This window comes from Sipha flava, unplaced genomic scaffold (genome assembly GCF_003268045.1).
Source record: "Sipha flava isolate LNK unplaced genomic scaffold, YSA_version1 252_pilon_pilon, whole genome shotgun sequence".
Lineage (NCBI taxonomy): Eukaryota > Metazoa > Arthropoda > Insecta > Hemiptera > Aphididae > Sipha > Sipha flava.
Genome location: NW_020272904.1, coordinates 608686 through 632892, shown reverse-complemented (window position 1 = coordinate 632892; position 24207 = coordinate 608686). Strand labels below are relative to the sequence as shown.

Sequence of the window (24207 nt, the reverse complement as noted above, 5' to 3'; positions counted from 1 at the left end):
AAAAAAAAAAAAAAACAGATATGTTTAATATGTTAAATATCGTAATACTGAAGGTTTTTACGAAATATTATTTAATAGCCATTTAAAAAATAATAACATTCTTAGGAAAGGATATCTGGAGAAAAATAAAAATCTATTTTAGGAATATGAACCGGAAAAAGCGGCCTACTATTAACAATATTATTTAATTTTTGTTATTGTTTCAATAGTCGTTGTGAGGCGTCGCGTCGACTTGTCGCGCAGCACTGCTCCCAGAGCAGTAGTGTCGTTGGTCGCGGCGACCCAAAGTTTAGTCGCCGCGACCTGTCGCGTCTTGCAAAACAGTTGACACTATCTTCGTGTGAACAGATATTGACGACATGTTGCGCCTTAGAAAACGTACCTTTACGCGATGTTGTGTAAAATACAACGGTGAAATGTTGTTCGTCACGGACGATGTGTGCCTGTTACAATTACATTATTACCGTATTTTTTTAAAACAACGGAAACCTCAGTTCAGTGATATTTTTCTAGACTCTAGAAAACTGTGTACACTCTCAAATTCTGATATTATCACCCTTGCCTCGATGATATTCTGGTGAGGATCAAAACAAAGATAAAAAAAGGGGATTTTAAAAATCAAAGGGGCACCATTTAAAATAATAGATTAGGTGAGATAAAAAGTACCTGGTTGGTACTTGCCAAGGATTAAAATATTTCAATTTAATTAATTAAATGTATAATTAAAACCATTGCCGCATTGTCCACAAATTAAAAAAAAAACCACGAGCTCCCTTAATTGACTTAAAAGACCGCGAGGCATGGTATTAACGCATAATACATCTCCCATCCAATTTTTCTAAAACTACCATGACCTTACGCCAACAACTCCAGGGAACATAATGTCGCGAGTAAATTGGTTCGGGCATTACATTTCGAAATAGTTTGTTGCATCAACAGACGATTGCGATCAAGTCGAACTTTGTACGGTTTTCGCACCGCGTCCGTCCGGAGGGCAAGAAAACACCGGAGCAAGTGACGTCCACGTTACAAGACGCGAAATCGTAGCGAGTCGTCTTACAAAAGCGGCGGCGGCGGTGGTGGCGCGGAACGACCTGTCGATCGACGTCCGAACGTGTGTCAAAGTCCGATCAACCAGCAGTCGACGGGCGTCTCGGGGATTCGCATGGAAAGCGAAATACGACGACTCCGGCGACAACCGACAGAGCTCGTTGGCAGGCCGCCGAACAGCATTCCGTCGGTACGAATCGTGCCGCCGCGGTACTCGATCGGCGACCATATGATAACCGTCGCGACCGCGATGAGGCTGCAGCGTCAGCTGCTGCTGATAACGTGGTGCGTCCCCGGTCAACCGGACACCGGGATTCGGCGGACCGGCTGAACGGAATTTGGCGGCCGCGGACGATTGCGCGAAAAACAGATAACGAACGGCCGAGTTGCCGAGACTGCGTAGATTCGCACGGCGGCCGCTTGAACGAGTACGGGGAAACGCCCCCGCTTGACGGACGGCACACGGATCTGTCCACGGGAAACGATCGATTTCCGTTATCGTGTCGCGTACACGCACCGCGCGATCTCCCGGTTCGCGTGCGACCGACAGTGTGACCAACGGATCGGTTTTGCGGAAGCGGTTGGTGCCGCGCGACGACGATAGAGCGTGCCGTGCGCCGTGTCGTCGGTGCGCGCACGACTGAGACGGTGGCACGACGACGGTAGTGCGCGACGGAGAGGAGAAAAACCGAATTGGGGAAAAGGAATAATAAAAAAAAAATTAAATTAAATTCTTCGAGTCGGTCTGACCGAGTCCCGAGGTGGTGTAGCGAATGCTTGTGTGCGCGCGCGCGTGTGTGTGTGTGTGTGTGTGTTTACGTGCCGCGCCGCGCCGGTCGACGTTCGCTGACGGTGTGAACAAGTAGTAAAAGAAAATCCTTCCGAGAACCGACGGACTTAACGTGAGTGTGCATGTGTGTGTGTCGTCGTCTCTGCCAATAGATAGCGTCGTGATAATATTCCGGCGGTGTGTACAAGGCAAACGTACTCGACGCTCGAGCTCCGAAAATCCGTCGTTATGTCCACTGCCGTTGCGTCCTGAGTCTCCGAGACCACCAAACAACCACCGAGAATCAAGAGTTCCCGTGTTGGTGACGTTTTGAATGACTCCGTCACGTCACGGTCTCCAGGTACGGTCAGTTCTCCCCCTCTATCGTCTCACGTATGACAGGCTATCCCTTTCCCCGTGATATGGTGGAGGGGCTGGACTAGGAAGTCCGCTGATAACCGCCGCGACGGGATTTCCCTCCTCGTATCGTTCTAACGTGGACGTGCCTGTCCCCCCAGGGTGGAGGGTTGCTGCCCAGATACTGTCACAGGAAACTGTCCATTAAAAATCCAATAGAATCAAAAGTTGCTACCATTGTTATTGTTGCTGTGTTTGTAGTGTACAATAGGTATGCGTTCATTTCCAACTGTACTGGTGACAACCTTTCAAACCATTGCACAATGTCCCGATCTCCAACTGCTCTACTCCCTTACTGGATTCTGTTTGTTACAACTTTATTACTTAATTGTTTTTTTCCATTATGTTTTATAGATTTCCAAAGACTGGGTCTAAAGTTTATTGTTGAACACTTTTTTTACAACTATAATCATGCCGGCCGTTAGAGGAGATGGTATGCGAGGTCTTGCTGTCTTTATTTCAGATATCAGAAATTGTAAGTTGATGTTTTCCATTTTATGTGTTAAAATCATAAGTCTTGAGTAATAGACAGTAGTATTAATATTGAAAATTTTTATTCAAAATAATTGGACATAAGATTTTTTGATATTCTTAGCTATGATAACAATAAATAAATATAATAGAACCGTGTCATATATTTCAATTTTATCTATATTCACACTTTACATTGTTTGTAATTAGATTTTTATACGTCTATTAGTAGAATGTTCAATATTTCATTATAGGTTTAATGATTTTAAATTTTTAAATTTTTAAAAAGTTTTTAAATTGTTTTGCAATTCAATTATATCTTTTATTTAAATTAAATATTTATAATTTTGATCACTATAAAATGTTTTTAACTGTTATTGAAATTTATTTTTGTTTTGTTTATTGTTTAAAATTGTACATTAATGTGTAATATTTTGAAAATAAACAGACAGATACTATGGCCAGAGATAATTGTTTATCTCTTGATAAAGTATGTTATGCGGTTATTTTGTTGTGTATTGTAAATGTATACAATTTTAAATTTAATAATTTAATATAATATGTAAATATAACATACTATTTTGATAGTAATTTTAATGATATTTTTTTTTTAATTTAATTTATTTTCACAAACTATTTTTATATGTTCTATTCTTATGATGATAATTTTTTTTAGGTAAAAGTAAAGAGGCGGAAATAAAGAGAATTAATAAAGAATTAGCAAATATAAGGAGCAAATTTAAAGGAGACAAAACATTAGATGGATATCAAAAAAAGAAATATGTATGTAAGCTCTTGTTCATATTTCTATTGGGTCATGATATTGATTTTGGCCATATGGAAGCTGTTAACTTGTTATCTTCCAATAAATATTCTGAAAAACAAATAGTAAGTTTATTTATCAAATCGATTTTATATTATTTCCTTTGATTCAATGTATTATTTAATCACATAATAAGTATTTATATAAGATTTATATAGGATAGCTTAATTTTTTAAAGCTAATTTACTAAAATTGAATTGTTCATTCAATGTTATATTTTATGGTTATAGTTAATTATATCTAAAGGATTTGTTGAAACATTTATATATTTATGAAGACTATATCCATTATTGAAATTTCATCTTCACATGTCTTTGTACTTAATTAAGTGGCATCATATTGTAATAAAATAATATATAGTTGACTAATTTTATGTTGATTATTTAAAAATTTCAATACCACAAATTGAATTATAATTCCATTGAAACTTATATTTAATAATATATTTGTATATCTTGATATTTTGAATTTCTTTTGTTTTATTTTGAGATTTCTAGAATGATCTATTAGAAAAATCTACTATAAACAATTAATATTTGTAATTTAATTTAAGAATGTTATGAAATTTATATTTATGAATTATTTAGAAATTGCTATAAGTTTGATCATTAATTTTTGATTGTTGTAATCTTATATTATTTCTTAATTTTTTGTTGATTACACTTATACATCTATATTTTAAGTGTTAAATGATTTTTTTTTTTATTTTTTTTTTTAGGGTTATCTGTTTATTTCAGTACTAGTAAATACAAATAGTGATTTGATTAAACTTATTAATCAAAGTATTAAGAATGATCTGCAATCTCGGTAAATTAATATTTGAATAATAATATATGTTTATTCTAGATTATATCTTTATATTTTATTTTTTTATTTATTTTTCATTAGGAATTCAATCCATGTAAATTTAGCAATGCAATGTATTGCCAATATTGGTAGTAGAGATATGGCTGAAGCATTTGGTTATGACATACCAAAACTGTTGGTTTCGGGGTATGCATATTTAAATTTCATGCACTAAATATTATAAAATACTAAATTAAATATATATTATATTTAGTGACACTATGGATGTTGTCAAACAATCAGCTGCACTATGTTTTCTCCGATTATTACGTACCAATCCTGATGTGATACCCATAGATTCAAATGGTGCCAGTGAATGGACTTCAAGAATTGTTCACCTATTAAACGATCAACATTTAGGTGTGGTCACAGCTGCTGTTTCTCTTATTGATGCTCTTGTTAAACGAAATCCAAAAGAATACAAAGCGTGTGTCAGTTTTGCAGTCTCAAGACTTTCCAGGGTAGATGAGAATATATTAATTTAGTCTTTCTTTATAACTAGAAATTTTTATATTTTATATAGATTGTGACTGCTAGTTATACAGATCTTCAAGATTATACCTATTACTTTGTCCCAGCTCCATGGTTATCAGTTAAATTACTTCGACTTTTACAAAATTATTCTACACCTGGTATGCATTTAATTTAAATAATTTTAACAGTTATTAAATATTTTTTATTAATTTTTTCTTCTCTTGTACTCTTACAGAAGATGCAGGTGTTAGAGTTAGATTGAATGAATGTTTAGAGACTATTTTGAACAAAGCACAAGAAGCTCCTAAATCAAAAAAAGTACAACATTCCAATGCTAAAAATGCTGTACTATTTGAAGCTATTAGTTTGATTATTCATAATGACAGGTATAACAATATTAAATGCAATTTAAATGAAATTTACTTATTTTTCTACATTTTTACATTTTTATGCTAATTTTGTAGTGAACCAAATTTACTCGTTAGAGCTTGCAACCAGTTGGGCCAATTTTTATCTAATCGAGAAACAAACCTTAGATATTTAGCTCTGGAGTCTATGTGCCTTTTGGCAAATTCTGAGTTTTCGCATGAAGCCGTTAAGAAACATCAAGAAGTTGTTATATTGTCTATGAAAGTAAGTTGTTAATTGAAATTAAAATTTTTTTTTTTATTTTTATACAAAATTTGTACTTGTTATTAGATGGAAAAAGATGTTTCCGTTAGACAGCAAGCAGTTGATTTATTGTATGCTATGTGTGACAAGTCAAATTCTGAGGAAATAGTTCAGGAAATGTTAAATTATCTGGAAACTGCTGATTACTCAATAAGAGAAGAAATGGTAAATATTAAAAACTATTATTATTTTTTTATTATTTTAGTACATTTATTTTTGTTATGTAGGTATTGAAAGTAGCTATATTGGCCGAGAAATATGCTACTGATTATACATGGTATGTGGATGTTATTCTGAATTTAATTAGGATAGCAGGTGATTATGTTTCCGAAGAGGTTTGGTACCGTGTTATTCAAATTGTTATAAATAGAGACGATGTACAAGGTTATGCTGCCAAGACTGTATTTGAGGTGCTATACTTTGTTATACTATATTATTTTTATTTTATAATAAGAACTATATTAATTATTACACTTTTATGTAAACTATAGGCTCTTCAAGCACCTGCTTGTCATGAAAATATGGTAAAAGTTGGGGGGTATATACTTGGAGAGTTTGGAAATTTGATTGCTGGTGATACTCGATCTGCTCCAAATGTCCAATTTCAATTATTACATTCCAAGGTAAAAATAAGTAAATGTATAATTTTAAATGTTTGATTTATTTAATAATTTTTGTATTTATAGTACCATTTGTGTTCTCCAATGACTCGAGCATTATTATTGTCAACATATGTTAAATTCATTAATTTATTCCCTGAAGTAAAGACCACAATTCAAGAAATTCTCAAACAAGACAGCAATTTACGAAGTGCTGATGCCGAACTACAACAGCGAGCATCAGAGTACTTACAGTTGTCAAAAATTGTATCTACTGATGTGTTGGTATGTTTTTTTTGGAATATATATTTATTTTGGTAATCAGGTAATCTGAATTTTGTTTTTTTAGTATCTGATTTTAGATTAATATGGCATCTTTAACTTTAGTTTTTGTCATTAATTTTATCTATTTCAGTTAAAACACATCCTATTTTTTTTTTGTATGTTTACTATTAGGCCACCGTTTTAGAAGAAATGCCATCTTTTCCTGAACGTGAATCATCAATATTAGCTGTCTTGAAAAAGAAAAAACCAGGTCGTGTACCAGAAACCGAAACACAAGAAAATCGTAGTCCCCAACCTTCTCCTATAAACCATCAAAATAGTCATGTTAATAATCACTCAAATGTAAGGGTTGTTAACATTTAAATAAAATGAAAATGATGTAATCTTTTAAATATAAATTTTGCAGTCTAACAGCAATTCTGCAGATCTATTAGGTTTATCAACACCAATTGCATCTTCTACACATTCTAGTAATGCTAATGTATTAGTTGATGTTTTGGGAGATTTATATGGTAGTGGAGGATCAACTGGTTCAAACTCATTGAATGCCAGTCAAAATAACTATAATCCTAAAAAGTAAACTTATTTATATTTATATATTTTATTTTCTTTTAAATTTATTTTTTATTTATAGATTTATTTGTAAAAATAATGGAGTCTTGTTTGAAAATGAATTAATTCAAGTTGGTGTAAAATGTGAGTTTAAAAGAAATTTGGGGCGTTTAAGTCTGTTTTATGGAAACAAAACAACAATACCATTGCTGGTAAATTTTCAATCTAAATACTTAATATTAGTTTTTATTTAACAAACCATTTTTTTTCCAGAATTTTTCCACAGTATTATCTAGTCCTCATCTTTGGGTCACCAAATTAGCTGTTCAAATTAAACCTATTGAGCCAGTTCTGGAAGCTGGTGCACAAATACAGCAGCTAGTTATTGTTGAATGTATAGAAGAGTATACAGGTAATGTCTTGTATTTTTAATTTTTCAGATTGTATAGTTGTTAAGTATTTATCAAATCATTTTGGTTTTTAGATGTACCTGTTATTAATGTTTCATTTGTGTATAACGGTGTCCCACAAAATGTTTCCATCAAATTGCCAGTAACTTTAAATAAATTTTATGAACCAACTGAAATGAACAGTGAGTCTTTCTTTGCTCGGTGGAAAAATCTTGGCAGGTAATTGATATTAATATAATTAATTTATATTTGGGTATATTATATACTGTATTTAATAATTTTCAATACATTTTTTTTTATTAATTTAATTTATTTCTTATTTTGTTTTTTAGTAATCATGATCCACAAAAGTCACAAAAAATATTTAAAGCATCACAGCCAATGGATCAGGTATCGACTAGAACAAAACTTTCTGGGTTTGGTATGCAGTTATTAGATGGCATCGATCCAAATCCTGATAATTTTGTTTGTGCTGGTATTGTTCATACAAAAACACAACAGATTGGATGTTTGTTGCGCTTAGAACCCAATAAACAAGCTCAGGTATGTATTTATAGCTGCTATTAAAAATGTACATGCGCATGCCAAAGATTGAATGAATTAAACAAATAAAAATAAATTAATAGTATCTTGCTTAACATCTTATAATAAATAAATATTTAATTAAAAATTTAAATAAACAACAACACCAAATTTTACAAAAAAAAAAAAAAAAAATAAAAAATTTAAATAATATTGCTTTTAAATGAATTATAAATATAATATACTTAAAAGTACCATATTTTCCCAACTTGTTTATTAAAATTTACATTTTAAATTGTAGAAATTCATACATTGTTTATATGAATCTACTTTGATTAACAAATGGTAATTTATGTAACGGCATGACCGCTTAAATGTGGATTGATTACCTTATAATTATAGTAACAATAAAATACAAATAAGTTTTCCGAGAAACAGTCTATAGGATTATAATTGTGATTACTATGTTTATTGATTTCAATATGTATATGATAGTTATATTTTTAGGGCTAATGTAGCCCTTGTTTTAATAGCTGCAATATTCATTTTTGATTGTCTAGATATATTTTTCAGTACTGTTTAATCGAGTACTATTGATTTTAAATAATCCATCTTAAACACTTATTATATTGCTCTATTTTTAATTCTAATTGTTAATGTTTGAAGAATGACCAATGTGTTAGTAATAAAAGCACAATAAATATATTTTGATTTTTCATTAAAAGATTAGAAATCAGTATTAAAAATTAAAATGTTTCTTATTACTTATAAACAAAGAATTGTAAAACTTGAATATAAATTATTTGGATAAAATAAAATAAATATTATTTATAATGTTATTTATTTTTTATTTTTATAGATGTATCGTTTGACTGTAAGATCCAGCAAAGAACCGGTGTCTATTGAAATTTGTGATCTTTTGGCTGACCAGTTTTAAAAATCTGGTAATAGTTAATAGTTATATGAAAAGCATACTGAAATATTAGATATTTTATTTCATTATTATTTTTTTTTTTTGTGGTTTCGAATTATTGTTTTTTATGCACGCACACATACTTGTCACACATGCATACAACTATAACATCATATACAATTATAAAAATTAAAATTAAATTAAAATATTCTAAGTCTTAGATCATATAATTAATTTATTATTTTTTTCTTTTTTGTGATATTACGTTGTATGTGTATGTGGCATAATGTTGTCTGGACCCCAAAGATGTTAAGTGGTAAAAATAATAAAATTATATATATTTATTTACATTGAATTTTAACTTAAATTTAAGTTTCTTTTTTTATTATTTTATAAAAATAGTTTTTTTTATTTTTAACATCCCAAAACTGAAATGAACAACAGTATTATAAGTATTTATTCTTTCTTGTTTTATGCAATCTTTTTAAAATTTAAATTTCTGGAAATTTAATAAAAATTATTTGTTAATGTTGATTGTAATAATGGTTTTTTTTTCGTGAATTTTCTTTGAAACAAGATAACATTTTTTTTTTAAAGTTACCACAAAGACTATTAACCAAAGTAAATTTAAATATGTTTATTTCATAAAATTAAGACATTTAATATTACATATTATTAAAACAAAATATAAATAAATTAAAAAAAATTAATTCTTACATGAATTACATAGTAAGTTATTTATATATAAATTAGAGTAGTAATTTTAATTTGCCATTAATTTTATCCTACACAGTTATTGTGCAAAATATGTCTTGTAATGTATAGAATTTAGACCTATATATTACAAATATTGTTTTAGTCATTAGGCTAGTACTATATTATGCCATTTTATGTGGATATTTTTTATAATAATGATGTGAAAAATTATTTTCTTAATCAGTCTGAAGAAGTTAAATTAATTGGTGTTTTTTTATTAGTTAAAAAAAATAAGGAACTACATACTCTAAAAGTATATTATAAATTACTGTTGTGTAGGTGATTTGATGATCTATTTTATTTTTGCAATTAATCTAATAATGTGTTTCTTCTAGTTATTTAGCGGTTTATGCGTATTATAATAATAATAAATAATAATCCTACTATCCTTTCATTATTTTCTTCCTTATCATATTTCATATTCTTATTTATTTTTTCTAATTAACCAAACAAATATAAATAATTTTATAACATTTTTTTTATCATTTTTCAATTGAAGGGGTTTCTACATGTGCTTATTCTATCAACTACTTGTAATAAAACATCCATAAATATATTTAATTTACGAGTAGATTAACCCGAAAATGTACTGGGGAAAAAAGTTTGCTTGATCTGTTTTCTTTATTATTGTAATAAACTTTTTTCTCCACTTCTACTCTCCATTTATAATATACATTCAACTATAGTAAAATAATTATACTTATTTAATTGTATTCACCTGATGTTCTGTAAGAACTAAAAGTATATATTATTAATTTATAATAACCTAGTAGCTTTATAAATGGTATATATATATATAAATTATTATATCATTCTAAGTACGACAATATATTTATATACTAAATTATCATATTGTATAAACAATTTAACTTAACATGTGATCCATCCTTTTATCCTAATTATTTATTTATATAGAATATTTTATTTTGTATTAGACAACAGTTGATAGTTGTTTAAAAATAAATTATCACAGACTATGATATAACAAATACTTATGCAACTATTAGTAATTATCTATTGTTAATGTCCAATTTATGTTATTTTATACCTCAGTTTTTTTCTATATTTAATTTATTTCATGTGAAAATATAATTGATGGATGCAATTTGTCTTAATCGAATATCTTGACGTTTGAAACAGCAGTAGATATATGTACTATTTACAACAGGTATGTACAGGTAATATACTAATATGTGTATGGGGCCCATGTTATATAATAATTAATAGACAATATATTATATTATTATTATATATTTTGTGTAATAATAAACAATATTTGTGTCATGTTAATCTTTTGTTCTTTAGATACAATATTGATACATAATAGAAATATTTTGCTATTTATTATTGTCATTTTTATTGTTTTCATTGTTTTATTTATATATTATTATTTTTATTTTTATTATTATTGTTGCTTAAATCGCAAATATTTTCATTTGTCAGGTGACGTATATAGTTTTCAAACATCAAGTCATCTTTTATAAATCCGTATAGTTATTTTATATTATGATTAATTAATTATTGTCCATTTTCATATGTAATAAACATGTACTCATATCCAGTCGTTTATAATTTTAATATTGTATGTAGAGTGAATTATTTATATTATACGTATTTATCGTATGTACACTACTTGTGAACTATTTCAAACCTAACCCTGCTTGTTGGTTATTGTGTTGTGTACCGCCATGAACTTTTATTTTGTTTTTTACTATTAGACCAAAAATTAGTCTGAACATTTATATTTTTATAAATTGTGTCATGAATTCAACTAGACAATGTCGTCCTTGCTTATTATCGTAAATTGGTGCTGATACATTGTGATCCATATATTTTTGAATCAAAAATAATCAAATTGAACTGTACAATACGTGTATGTATTAAATATAAGCCTTGTGTACTGTGGAACGAGAATGGCCATCAAAATACAACTTGTTCTCATGTTAATTATTTTAAACTATGACAATAAAATTTACTCAGTTAAACACATTTTTATTGAAATTTAAAATTTAAAGTAATAAATGAGTGTTTTCAGTTTTTTGGTCATCAATAAATAACCTTGATATTATCTATTGATACATTTTTAGAGCCCAAGGGTCTACCATAAAAACAGCGCTTCTGGTTATATGATACTTAGTAATTTATACATTTTACGCTTTCGTGTCAATCTGTTTCAACCTCTCGCATCACTACTACCATCACATGCTTTTAGTACTTAAGAAGAATGCTTAATTAAGGAGCAATGGAAAACTTGCGTCATTACGGTGCTCGTGGGATTTATATTATAATTATCCATTCCGTCTGATGAGATTATGATATTTATGTTATCCACACAGTTAATTATTAGATATTATTTAAGCCTCTACGGATATAAGTACAGTTATAACAAAGTATACCATAAGTAAGCAGTAACTATTCAAGTAAATCGGAAATGAGGATTTAATTTTTGTAGCAGTTTTCGGCTATACTAAATTATTGTCCGTCCGATCTATTGTTTATTTATTTCGTAATTCTCAGCCATTTAAAATTTTTTACGCAATATATTAATTTTTATCGACCTTATATCATTGCGATTTTAATTAAAACACCATTCCTTGTACTTTTACGTTTGTCAATAAATTACAGACGTAGAAAGGGCACATATTCCAGTGTAGGCGACAGAAATGATCTTGGAAAATAACACAATGTTCTTGGGTTTTCTTAAAAATAAAAATAAAACACTCCTTTTACTTAGGTATACTACCAGAGGTGAGTTACCATAGTAGTTTTTTTGTTACAGGGAAATATTTTAATGGGGCCACCAAAATGAAAGAAAAAAAAATTGCTTTTAAAAAATGTATTATACTTACTCATCTTAATTTAATTTAAAGAATTTAACTATAGAAAAAAAATAATAAATTTTCATGAAAAAATTAATGGTATCGAGGGGGCCACCGACATAATAAAGGGCGAGGGGCCACAGGGAAAATCCCTTTTTCTCTATGGGTTTATCCACCCCTGTATACTACTATTGTAAGTTCAAGTATATGATTAGTGATTTTACAAGTGATTGGTTGTGAGATTTTACATAACTTTTTTACGATTGGAAATTAAGATTATAGTTTTTACGTGCTAATCTTAAAACGTAACAACACTAACAATAGGTACATCGTCCAGAAACTTTTGGGAGTATTCGGACCTGAAAAACCACACAGCCGACACTTAATTGAAAACTGATTATATTATTATTTTATTAATTTCGTAGAGGTTATAAAATAAATTTTTTTAAAACAATACTTATTAACAACACATCATACACACGAAGTAAAAATATTTTATTCGAATCGATGGAATAGACGCGAGAGAGATGCAACCTGAGTATTATATATTTGTAAAACAATAGGTTCGCAGACCGAACGCCGTTTCTTCACCGACCTAAGTACTGTTCGCAGGCCAGCAACATGTCGGCGTTTCGTTTCCGGTGTTTTTCGACGGTGGACAACGGTTTCGGGTCCAGGTCGGACACTTTGACCTGGACCGCGTACCAACCGGTGCCGAACCGAACGACACCCCGTTGTTGTTGGACGGTGTCGCTGGGCATCCGTGTGCCGCTGAACGTCACGAACAGCGAACAGTCTTGAGCGGTGGCGGCTACCAGATAGCCGTCCAACGGATCCAGCACGAACTGTCCTCCAGCCGCGGCCACCCGCACCAAGCGATCGACGTGGCCGAACTGCGCGGCCGCGGACTTCGGTGACCGGTCGTACTCCGAGTACACGATTGCGAAACCGGTCGTTTGCATCTTCTGCATCGTCAGGATCTTGTGCAGCACACAGTCCCGGGGCATGGGAATCGCTTCGAAGTCGCACCCGGCTAGCGATGTTGCCGGGTCCTGTTCCGTGGCGGCCGCGTGCACCTCCTGATCCGTGCCGGCAGCGGCATCGTCGAGCAAGACGGCCGCGACGAACTCAGCGAACCGGTGTTCGTCACCGAACGCGTCGCTCGCCACTCGCGCGAAACCACCGTCCCGGCCATCGAGCGGGACGCCATCCAAGAACATTTTCAAATTGTTCTGTGGCGTGTGCAGCAGTCGGCGGACAGCGCGGCGCACCCGTTCGCGGCGCCCGGAGAACAGGTCCAGCGGGCAGTACCGGCTGACGACCGAGATTTCACCGCGGCACAGCTTCAGATACTGATGCGCGCAGAACGCGCACCTGGCCTGCGCCCTCCTGTCGGTCACGTGCAGCCATCCCTGTTTCGGTTTGATCTCGACGCAGTAGACGGGCGTGATCGCGGCCCGCGCTTGCATCAGCACCGTGTAGTCCGGGCACACGGCCGCTAGGCCCACCGTGAACGCGAGGCCCTTGTAAAGCCTGTCCGACGGCCGGCAGCCCTGTGCACGCAGACGTCGGTCCACCTCGAGCAGCTGTTCCTCGTGCACTGACACGAGCACGGGCACGTCGGTGTACTCGTCCAAGAAAGACCGGCGGATCGCGTCGTAGTACCGTGTGCGCAGACGCAGTGTTTCCGCCGTTCCGCCGTCCTTCATGACGCGCAACACCGTCCCGTCCGCAGGCATCGCGAGCACGACGTTTGCGTTCCCCTCGCCTTTGTACAGCCAACTTTTGTCGCTCAACGTCAGCGTCCGTAACGACCGTTCTGCCGTTGCCTCATCGGGTCCGCTCATGATCCCTTCTCATTAAACTACGAGCTACCCCGCGGATAAATGTATAAAATAGAAAAAAAAACCGTAACAAGAATATTCTGGTACAATAACCTAACCCGTCTAGTAACCTAATCTAACCTATCTACTACGGTACAGTTATCCCCGATTCCCATGTGTTATTGCGTCGTCCCGCACAGGAATTCGTCAACCGCGGAGTTGAACCCTTCCGGGTACTTCAAATGAACGTTGTGCTTGGCGTCGGGAAAAACTTTAATCCTGCAACAAACGCACCGAAAACGGAAACAATCAGTGAAAACCCGTGTCGTACACATTATTACAATGGCGCGTGTGTTGTGGTGGTGGCTAATTGCGATTCTCGCACACGTATATTTATTTAGATCGTATGAATGTTTCATTACGCGCCAGAACATATGTTAAGTAATTTTCATTGGTTGTATTTCAACAAAATTGTCTACCATCGTATTTCATAATCGTGGTGTTCTGCAGAGGAACATACAGGGAAAATCAACTCCTGTTACTACGGTCGTTATAATAATGTGTTGGTTAAATCATTTTTGGCAAAATCATCCACCACTGGATAGCATTCAATTATTACTGAGGGGGGGAGTACTAGTGCCACGTACTTTGTATGTTAAAATAAGCTCTGTTACGCGCACGACTACATGACTCAACAAAGTGTGTAATGGTATGTTTGAAAATACCAAAAGTAAAATCTGTTAATCAACGCATCAGTGAAAACAACAGATATCTATATGATTATTTTAAGTTTTCGATTATTGTGCATTTGTTGGTGTGATATGTTATGGCTCATTTAGTTTTTATCCAAGTTACAGAAATTTATTTAATTGCATTTATTTTTTTAATTGCAAGCCATGAATTTCTTTATCTTTCTATTATACGCGCAATATAGGTATATCGATCGATAAGAATATTGAAAACTAATTTGAATTCTTGGTAAAGTCTTCTTTAGATCGACTTTCTTACTTTTTTTTTAAATTTTATACTTAACATACTTAAAAATTAATTTTTTTGTTAATTTTTATGTTTTCAATTTGTTTAATCTTATTTTGTGAAATTTTGGGTGAATTTATAAAATTTATAAAATCTTCTAAAGAAGATTTTACGATAAGTTTAATTCAGTTTTCAAAAGCCTTATCGCATCAATAGATCGATCGGTACGTTGGAAATAGAAAACGTCCAAATTCCTATATTGCGCGTGTAATAGAAAGAGAAAGAAAATGATGGCTAGTAATGCCTTTAACCATATTAAGACTGCCAAAGTAAACATTTTTTTTCTTCTTTAAACTGTAAAATTTAAGATCAGAGCCTTCTGGTTTATCCACTATTTTGTATTACCTACCATAGTTAACCTTTCACTACATGATTTTTTATTAAGAAATAAAATATAGTTATTTATGCAGTAGATAGAATTTATATAATAATGCTCGTATAACTCCATATACTGCCATTTTAATTTGAATTGAATCATAAATGTTATGCGACATTAGAAAAATTATTGTTATTTTACATTAATGTACAGTAATTGTACTGTTTTCTCATTAAAATTATGTCTGTTATGTTATTAACTTACGATGCATATTTTAAATTTTTATGTAAATAGACAGGATGTTCCATGGGCACTAGAGAATCCTGAGCACCATGCAAGATGAGAGTCGGTGCATTGATTTTAGACAGTTCTTCTCGACAAATGTCCCCTTTGTTTTTATTGAGAATTGTTTGAAATGAATCTACCCATGCACTCCAAGTCTCTGAAAAATACTTCTCTCCATACAGTTCAATGAATGGTTGTCTCATACGTGGAGACCATTTTTGAATATCTCGTATTTTCTCGTACAACTCTAAATCTTTTTCAGTTACATATGCATTGCTACCCCAAACTACAAGTTTTTCCACATGGTTCACAGCTTTGGATGCTGCAATAAGTGCAGTGATACCACCATCACTCCAACCCAACAAAGAATATTTATTGAATTGTAGCTCCTAGGTAGATTTAAATGTAGATTAGCATAATGGTAAAAAATGAAAACAGGAAAAATTAAATACTTTCATTAATGAAATTGCATAATTTGCATCTCGATAAAAAAATCCTGGTGAAAAATCTCTGTCCGGTGGTCGACTATGACCATAACCAGGTGGATCCCATACAACTATTGTGTATTTATCTCGATTAAGAGTTTCAATTTGTGGTTTAAAATCAGTAAATATGGAACCTGAATAACATTTCTAAGGTTAGTATCATATTTTTATGTATAAATCACTGTAAAATTGATTTTATGCAAAGATAAACTACCTAATGCTCCGGGCAGTAATAATAATACCTTTGGCCCACTTCCAACTTTTAAATAGTTAATTTCAATATCATTAACTTTGATTTTTGCTATATTCTGTAAACAAAATCATAAAACATAACAATATACTTTAAAAATATTAAATAAGTAAAATGATTTATTTTTTTTATTTTACAAAGAAAAACATAACTCCCATAACCAATAACAGTTATGTAAGTTTAAGTTTTTCCCTAAATTTTAAATTTATATTATGAATCAAACTGAGAATTGTTAAGATTTTTTTTGGTAAAAGTTTGTATGTTATTATTAATATTAAATATTAACGAAATGTATTCACAAACAATAATATTAATTAATGTAAATATTTTGTAGATTTTTTTATGTTTTACTACACTTTTTAATAAAAATGGCATACACATTTATACACTCTATAATATATTATATTAATGTAATAATTTATTGGGTAAAATTATGGTTATTGGTATTCAAAAGTAAGTAAAAAAATTATTATAATTATTGCTATGTAGTTACAGAATTATTAACACACGTTTTTAACATTAAAGACAAAATATTTGGAAATTTAAAATTAAGTTATTATATTACCTCAGATGAAGAATGACGTTGATTCATCCTCAACAACGGACGAATATTTCTTAAAAGTATATTAAGCCTAAAAAACATAATTATTACGGAACAGAAATTATTCTAGAAAAATGCAACAAAACCATGTCAGCAATCACTGCTATAAAATATTCTGATAATAAGTGTTATCAATAAATCATAACTTTCGTTAACGAACTCAACATGGTATCTATTAGGTATATTAAATTGTATTAATGAGTGATTGAAATTAATGACTGCGTAGGAACTATAAAAATAAGTATTATAATTTTGTTTTTAAAATCCTTATATTATAATAACTTTTCTTTGTATAGATGTGATCAATTTAGACTTTTAAATAAATATCTTGACACTGCATTAATGTTATCAGATATTACCGTTAGTAGACCGATACACGTCAACAGGTGTATTTTTGAACTATAAAGCAGAAAAGACGATTTTAAAAGTTAAAAAATAACAATATAGTGATATTTAATACTGCTGGTTAACCTAGAATTTATTTTACATTAAATATGTGATAAAAATTACAAATGTAGTAGATAAAATCAAATTAAAAAAATGTAGTGTTTAACTTGAAAATTTTAATTTTTTTAAAACCAATCAAGAAAATAAATGATAAATAGCAACATAATAAAAATTATTTTTAACATTTTATAAGGTTTTTTATTTTTTATTTGTATAAAAGAGCGTTTAATTATTTATAATTTATGCTAATAAAATAAGTAATCTGATTACAGTATAAAAAAGAAAATAATGATACATTTTCATAGTAGTTAGAAAATAAAATGTAATACATAATAAAATAATAACGTTTGTATTTAAAAATGAACACATAAAACTAGATAGAATTTTTTTTTTTTTATATTAACAATACACATAATACTTTTTATAGTCAATCAATGATGCGTTTTTACATGATTTTCTCCTGAATATTTCTTTTTTTATGTAAATGGAAAAAAATTAACAAAAAGCGCAGTACCAACAATAAAATATGTACAATAATATAATATAACCAATCTGGATTTATAATCTTCAAATAAATAACTGAAAGTAATACTATTTAATTTCAGTGGAAATTTAAAATATGATGCACAAGCCCAGTATAATACTGGACTTGAAGATGCCATCATTCTAGTAGTCACTTGAACATGAATACAAAACAAGCAAAATAATGTCAATAATGTTGAATGAACTATATACACAAAATCTGGTTTATCTCTGCTTCTAAGGCCCAAATAAATAAAATTATTTTTGTAAAAATATTTTAATCCAAATGTTAATAATAGTAAAATACAAGGAAAAGCCAATAGAAAATTAGGGACCTGTTTGACTTGGAAGTAATTTAAAAATCCAATATTTTTCCAATACTTTTCTTGAATGTAAGTGTATGGTATACGCACACCACACCATGGTGGTAGACTATGATTATTTGGTATAATAAGTTTGTTAGTAGTAGCATAGTTGACGACTTTTGGATCTAATGAGTGTGCTTGCGGTATACAGAATTTATAATATCCATATATTTGAAATGAACTAAAACAGGCAAAAATGAAACATATGCCTAAAAAACATTTGAATAATTTTTTTTTTTTTACTATTGATTGTATAATAAAGTATATGAGAAAACCAGCATTAAGTAGTCCGTTGGATCTATTCAAAGCAGAAAGACCAAAAAATAATGATGATCTCCAAATATTCTCATTTGATATAAGATACATTCCATAAAACGTTGTAAAAGCAAACAATGATTCTGAATATGGAGCTGAAAAAAAGATGCTTGCTGGATTGAAACAAAACAGTACAGCTGAATTATAAGCAAATTGTGTATTGTTGTAAATGCGCAAAGTTAAGTTGAATAAAACCAATGCAGTTAGAACAAAAATAATATTATTGAAAAGTATTGCTGCTACAAGGAATAAAGTATTTAAATGGCCAGGAATAATAGCAGTCAACAGCCGTAAGGTATAAGGATACAGAGGGAAAAAAGCTAATGTGTTTTCATATGTGTAACCATATCGAAATATATGAAGAAAATATTGTGCATCCCATCGAAGACTTGCGCCGAACATAAAGGTAACGGTACGGCCAACACTGGAAGTATCTTCATCTTGAAAACTCGGCGATATGAATACATCATGAGCTTGGTGATCGGGAATAAGAATATCGAAAAGATACTGCAAAATCAATACAGATAAACGGCTATAAGCAGCCAGGCGCCAAATTTTGGATCTACACGACGTTGGATCAAGTCGAAGACCCTACAACGCATAACAAACCAATATTATAAACTATTTTTTTTACCGTGCACTAATTATACGGCATATTTTACCTTTAGTTTCATTTCAAAAGTTTTACTTTCACGGGCTAATACTAATATGATATAAACTAATACATTATCTACACATACTAGTTGAAACAATATTCGTGCTTGCAAGGAGAATTTGCATATGAAAAAAAAGACACTCACAACGTTACTTTTGAACAAAATATAACGGTTGACTTAATACAAAACGATCGAATGTTCAAAAAGTTGCCGGTAAATGATTATGACTGTTTGTTTTTATTTATCTACGAGATAATGTTGATAACAGATTGCCTTGTTATCATATCGTTGACTGCATACCATTGGTTGATAACACATGCCGATTATGTCTGAAATGTTCAACCACAGACTATATGAAAATATTTTATATATAGTTTGTGGTTCAACTGTTTTCTTGGGCATAAGCGCAACTGTTGGTGTTTTACAAACAAAACCAAGTAATATTAAATATAAATTATAGATTGTATAGCAATATATAATTATAAATACGTTATTTTAATTTATTTTATTTTATTGAAATAGGTATATTTACAATCAGTTATTTAAAACAATAAGTAAGTAATTGAAAAGTTTGTACATTTGTACATCACACGAGTAGTTTGTGGAGGAAATTGTTCAATAACAACACCTCATAACATATATATACCTATTTATAATTAATAACCTAGTAATTGTATAGGACTATACGGAACGTTGAGAACCATGGCGACGAATGAAATTGAAACTGCCAGTTCAAATAATTAGATTTACCCATTAACCCACTCTAATTTGCCACCCATTCAAATACCAAAACATTTTTTTACAGATCTTTAATAATTAAAGATGTTATAAAATATTTAATAATTAAATATACTATTTTAAACAGAAAATTCTTATCAACTAAAATTTAAAAAAGTAATTAAAATTTTTTAACATTCAGATTTTCTAGGCAGTTCAATTGAACTACTCGGAGTATGTGTTTGGCGCCACTGCCTAACATTTACAATTTAGATTTCAGACTCCTGTTCACTTAGATTATGACGCAAACACTATTTTCAAAGGGGGACAATTAAACAATTAAACAATAAACAATTTTTATTACAAAAATACTATATTTATATATGAAGAGTCAAAATTGAGGAATTTATATTAAGAGTGTTCTCTGTTATCTCCTCCATTTTTTTAACCATCATACTATTATACCTGCCTCTCTTTGGCCTACCCCTATTTGTTGTGCACATTTTTTGTAGCCATGAACTAAATAATTCTTAAATAATATAATATTTAATAAAATAATTAAAATTAAATAAAAATTATAAATTATTAAATGATTTATACTCATAAATTAATATATAAATAAACAAATAGTTTATACATAGAATAAATAAATAAAAGCTTTATTTTTGTATAGTACATTATTATATTTTTTAAAGTATGACAAATTTAAAATTAAAAATTCATTGTCAGGTATATATAAAATCAATAAATTCGTGACTGAATATGAAATATTATATGAATGAATATATTGAGAAAAAAATCTCAAATTCTCGTTTTTAATTCAAAACTGGTTGAACCTTACAAATTTAATAATACTCCAGGCTAAGCTATATATATTTATTTATTTATATATTAATTCAATATTATTAGATACATATTTCTAATGCCTCGTTTGATGTAAGTATTACGTAAAGGAAACAAAGAGTGATAGTTGATTCAGGATTTTTCGAAGTTTCACTCTCTTCCCCGTTTTAGCACTTCTGATGATTGCCATTATTACGCCATCACTTGACCTTTTTCAAACCAGTTGTTTCTTATTGTAAAAGGTTACTCGAAGAGTTGTGTTGGCCGTTTGCGAAAGTTTGTCGTTCTCATCTTAGATTTCATAATATATTCAATCAAATAATAAATAACAACATAAATTGTTGTATAGAAATTAAAAAACTTTTTGAAAAAATGGATAGCTAGGAGATATATATATATATATATTTAAACATCTCGATGGGATATGCTGTATATTCGGAGCTCCCTTATTATCTTTTTATTTTTTATTGTTTTACATTAAGGCGGTTGAAAGTGGACCGTTTTTAAGGGGTTGAGTATAGGCAATATGTTATATTCATTGGGAATTGCTGTGTGAGTGTGTGTGTAGTAACTGATCATTAGTGTGCGTGAGTTCCCCGAACGCGTAATTATTATGTTTTATCAGTAAACAGTTCAACAATAATTTTATTACCGTCATAGCGCACAGGCTGAATCCGAATTAGATCCCAAATTCAATGCGTAACGATGAAACTATGAATGTTATGAATATATTACACGTCATCAATAATATCACAATTTTTTTTTTTTTTTTTGGCTCTGGGGGTGGGTTTGAACGCCTTCTCCCGTAAGTTCGCCACTGATTGTGATTACTTATTATTATCTGCGTAACTATACACATAAAAGGTAACGAATAAGGCCACTATATCCGTTATTTGCAAGATTTAAATATAGGCTTTATAATAGCTTTTAACATGTTATTCGACTTTAAACTTGATTAAACTAATAATAGAAGTATAATATTACTAATAACACTCATATAAAATACTAAAGATTTTATTTTTAAAAAGTAATTTTGTTAATTTAAAAGAGGAAATATTTTAATATTTTTTATTTGAATAATTGTGTAATGTATAATTTAATACTGATTACCTCTTAGCAGTTAAAACTTAGCTAATCCGTTTACGTACATCAAAAACCATCGGGTACTCGAACATTTTGGGTAATGAGTACCCACTACCCGAAAATAAACGGGTACCCGGGTATTACCCACATCAAATCAAGAGCACTAGTTATTAGCAGGGCTCGGGAGTTTTTGCTTATTTTTATGGGCTGACTTAAAATGTAGCAGAGTGTTATAGAAGTGTATGTCAAGTTATAACACGTACAATTTTTAAAATTGAAAGTACCTTTTTTGACTTTTTTCAGCAATTTTTTTAAAAAATGCTTATTTCCAGTTTCATCTGGGATAGTCAAACTATTGATGTTCTTCTACTAAATAACATGAACAAAAATAAAATATGAAACTGGTAATGATTAGTGCTAGGAAGTTATTCATGCATTTGCAGGTTTTTTCTGAGTGCATCAAAAAGTTGTTGGATGAGAAAAAAATTTGAATTATAATCAAACGAGTTCAAAAATGAAATTTTAGTGTTCATATTTTCATATATTTTGAGATTTTTTAAAAAGATATACATATTTTAAAATAAAATTACATTTTACAGCATATTTTATTGTATTACAGTGTGTTATTTAATTTTTTTTCATTAATATTTCATGATAATGTCAGACTTAGGGTATATATATTTATAGCTATATTTCAAAATTTATTTGTTGAAAAATACATCCTTACAAAAACTTTGCCAAAATAAAATAAAATGCATATTTAGATCATATTTTAATGATTTTAAGCATATACGCTTATTTGCATGCATATTTTGATGGTTTTTAGTACATGAACTTCCGGGCCCTAGTAATGATAAAAAAAATTAATTTAGTTTATTCACTTACTGTTGAGTTACTTTGATTTTTATTTCTCATTTTACCAAAATTATTATCAATAAAACAAAGTCACACTTTATATAAACTATCTAAGAACGGAAACCCGTCTTAATATTTTATATTAGGGAAACAACTTTAGTAGTGAGGTGTTTGTGTGAGGCGAAGCTCAAATGAACAAATTATTCAGAACAATATTTTATTTTATATTACTTTATTTTTAATTCATACCAAATTATCAATATATATATATATATATATATATATATAAGATATTTATAATTGTATCGTAACAGTACCTTGAATAGCCCATTAGTTTTTTTAAGTAATCCATCGCAGACGGTGACATGCGATATTTGCGGTGGAATGGTAGTGGTGGAGGAACGTTTCTGCACGCGGCACACGTCGTGCAAGTCACTGCCGTACAAGTCACCGCCGTACAAGTCATACCGTCACGCGCGCGAACGATTCAGAACGTGTGTTATATTTGATTAAAAACTATTTACATTTTGGTCATCCTACCGATCCACCTGAATATGCGAAAATATTTCTGAAAACTGATTTGAATTCGTTATTATGTCTACTTGAGATCGGTCAGTCCACATTTTAAGAATTCTGATTTCAATTTTGAATAATTAACTTTTCAAAATTCAGAAATTTCAAAATATTCAAATTAAATTATAGTTTATAGATAGGGTGAAATTGGGAAAAGTAGACTGACCGATCTCAAGTAGACACAATAACGAATTCAAATCAGTTTTCAGAATTATTTTCGCATTATTAGGTCGATTGGTAGGATGGTCAAAAGATGGGTATGTGTTGACTGTACGTCACCGATCCTCTTAATATCATGGTGTGCTTTTTATTGAGATTTTACCTTAATTTATGTACTATTTGAACATAAATGTTTTGGTAAATGCATTGGCATAATGTGTCAAAATATAATATAATTTTTTTAATTATTAATTATTTTGAGTCATACAATGAATATTATACATACCTGAGGGTGTAAATAGAGAGGTGGGGAAAGGGAGGGAATGTTTATATGTTACTACTAATTGTTACGATAATAGAGTATAGACACCACGAGGTTGAACGTGACGTGTTTTCCGTGGTGCTTTACAGGCTCTGTGGTAGTATAGGATGGCCGGTTTTGGCTGGATCGTGAAACCTCGCCGGAAATGCGATTCCTATGGTGATCCATCGACTACAC

General features: G+C 30.8%; 4 protein-coding genes across 5 annotated transcripts; 1 reads left to right on the top strand and 3 right to left on the bottom strand.

Moving 5' to 3' along the window:
- The first annotated feature begins 1738 nt into the window (after positions 1-1738).
- On the top strand, positions 1739-9164 carry LOC112684575 (AP-2 complex subunit alpha). Of its 2 annotated transcripts, none has more exons than XM_025556160.1 (20): positions 1739-2180; positions 2591-2711; positions 3384-3595; positions 4249-4337; positions 4419-4523; positions 4591-4837; positions 4900-5008; positions 5086-5236; positions 5315-5483; positions 5550-5687; positions 5750-5932; positions 6014-6145; positions 6209-6406; positions 6578-6748; positions 6813-6982; positions 7041-7170; positions 7232-7370; positions 7443-7587; positions 7701-7911; positions 8750-9164. In XM_025556160.1, exons 2-20 carry the CDS (start codon positions 2648-2650, stop codon positions 8825-8827), a joined length of 2841 nt encoding a protein of 946 aa, XP_025411945.1. In that variant the 5' UTR covers positions 1739-2180; positions 2591-2647; the 3' UTR covers positions 8828-9164. The 2 variants fall into 2 exon arrangements, with proteins under 2 accessions (XP_025411945.1, XP_025411946.1); XM_025556161.1 differs by lacking the exon at positions 1739-2180 and adding an exon at positions 2254-2447.
- A 3688-nt stretch (positions 9165-12852) lies between these two features.
- Positions 12853-14240, bottom strand: LOC112684584 (inositol-pentakisphosphate 2-kinase). Its single transcript, XM_025556176.1, has one exon. It carries the CDS (start codon positions 14223-14225, stop codon positions 12966-12968), a length of 1260 nt encoding a protein of 419 aa, XP_025411961.1. The 5' UTR covers positions 14226-14240; the 3' UTR covers positions 12853-12965.
- A 114-nt stretch (positions 14241-14354) lies between these two features.
- On the bottom strand, positions 14355-17294 carry LOC112684585 (valacyclovir hydrolase). Its single transcript, XM_025556177.1, has 5 exons — positions 17138-17294; positions 16537-16630; positions 16290-16456; positions 15817-16226; positions 14355-14480 (listed from the first exon to the last, which is right to left on the bottom strand). Exons 1-5 carry the CDS (start codon positions 17213-17215, stop codon positions 14381-14383), a joined length of 849 nt encoding a protein of 282 aa, XP_025411962.1. The 5' UTR covers positions 17216-17294; the 3' UTR covers positions 14355-14380.
- Positions 17295-18027: 733 nt separating this feature from the next.
- On the bottom strand, positions 18028-19736 carry LOC112684573 (GPI mannosyltransferase 2). The gene is made up of 2 exons (XM_025556157.1): positions 19485-19736; positions 18028-19413 (listed from the first exon to the last, which is right to left on the bottom strand). The coding sequence occupies exons 1-2, from the start codon at positions 19494-19496 to the stop codon at positions 18097-18099; spliced, it is 1329 nt and encodes a 442-aa protein (XP_025411942.1). The 5' UTR covers positions 19497-19736; the 3' UTR covers positions 18028-18096.
- Positions 19737-24207: the final 4471 nt, after the last annotated feature.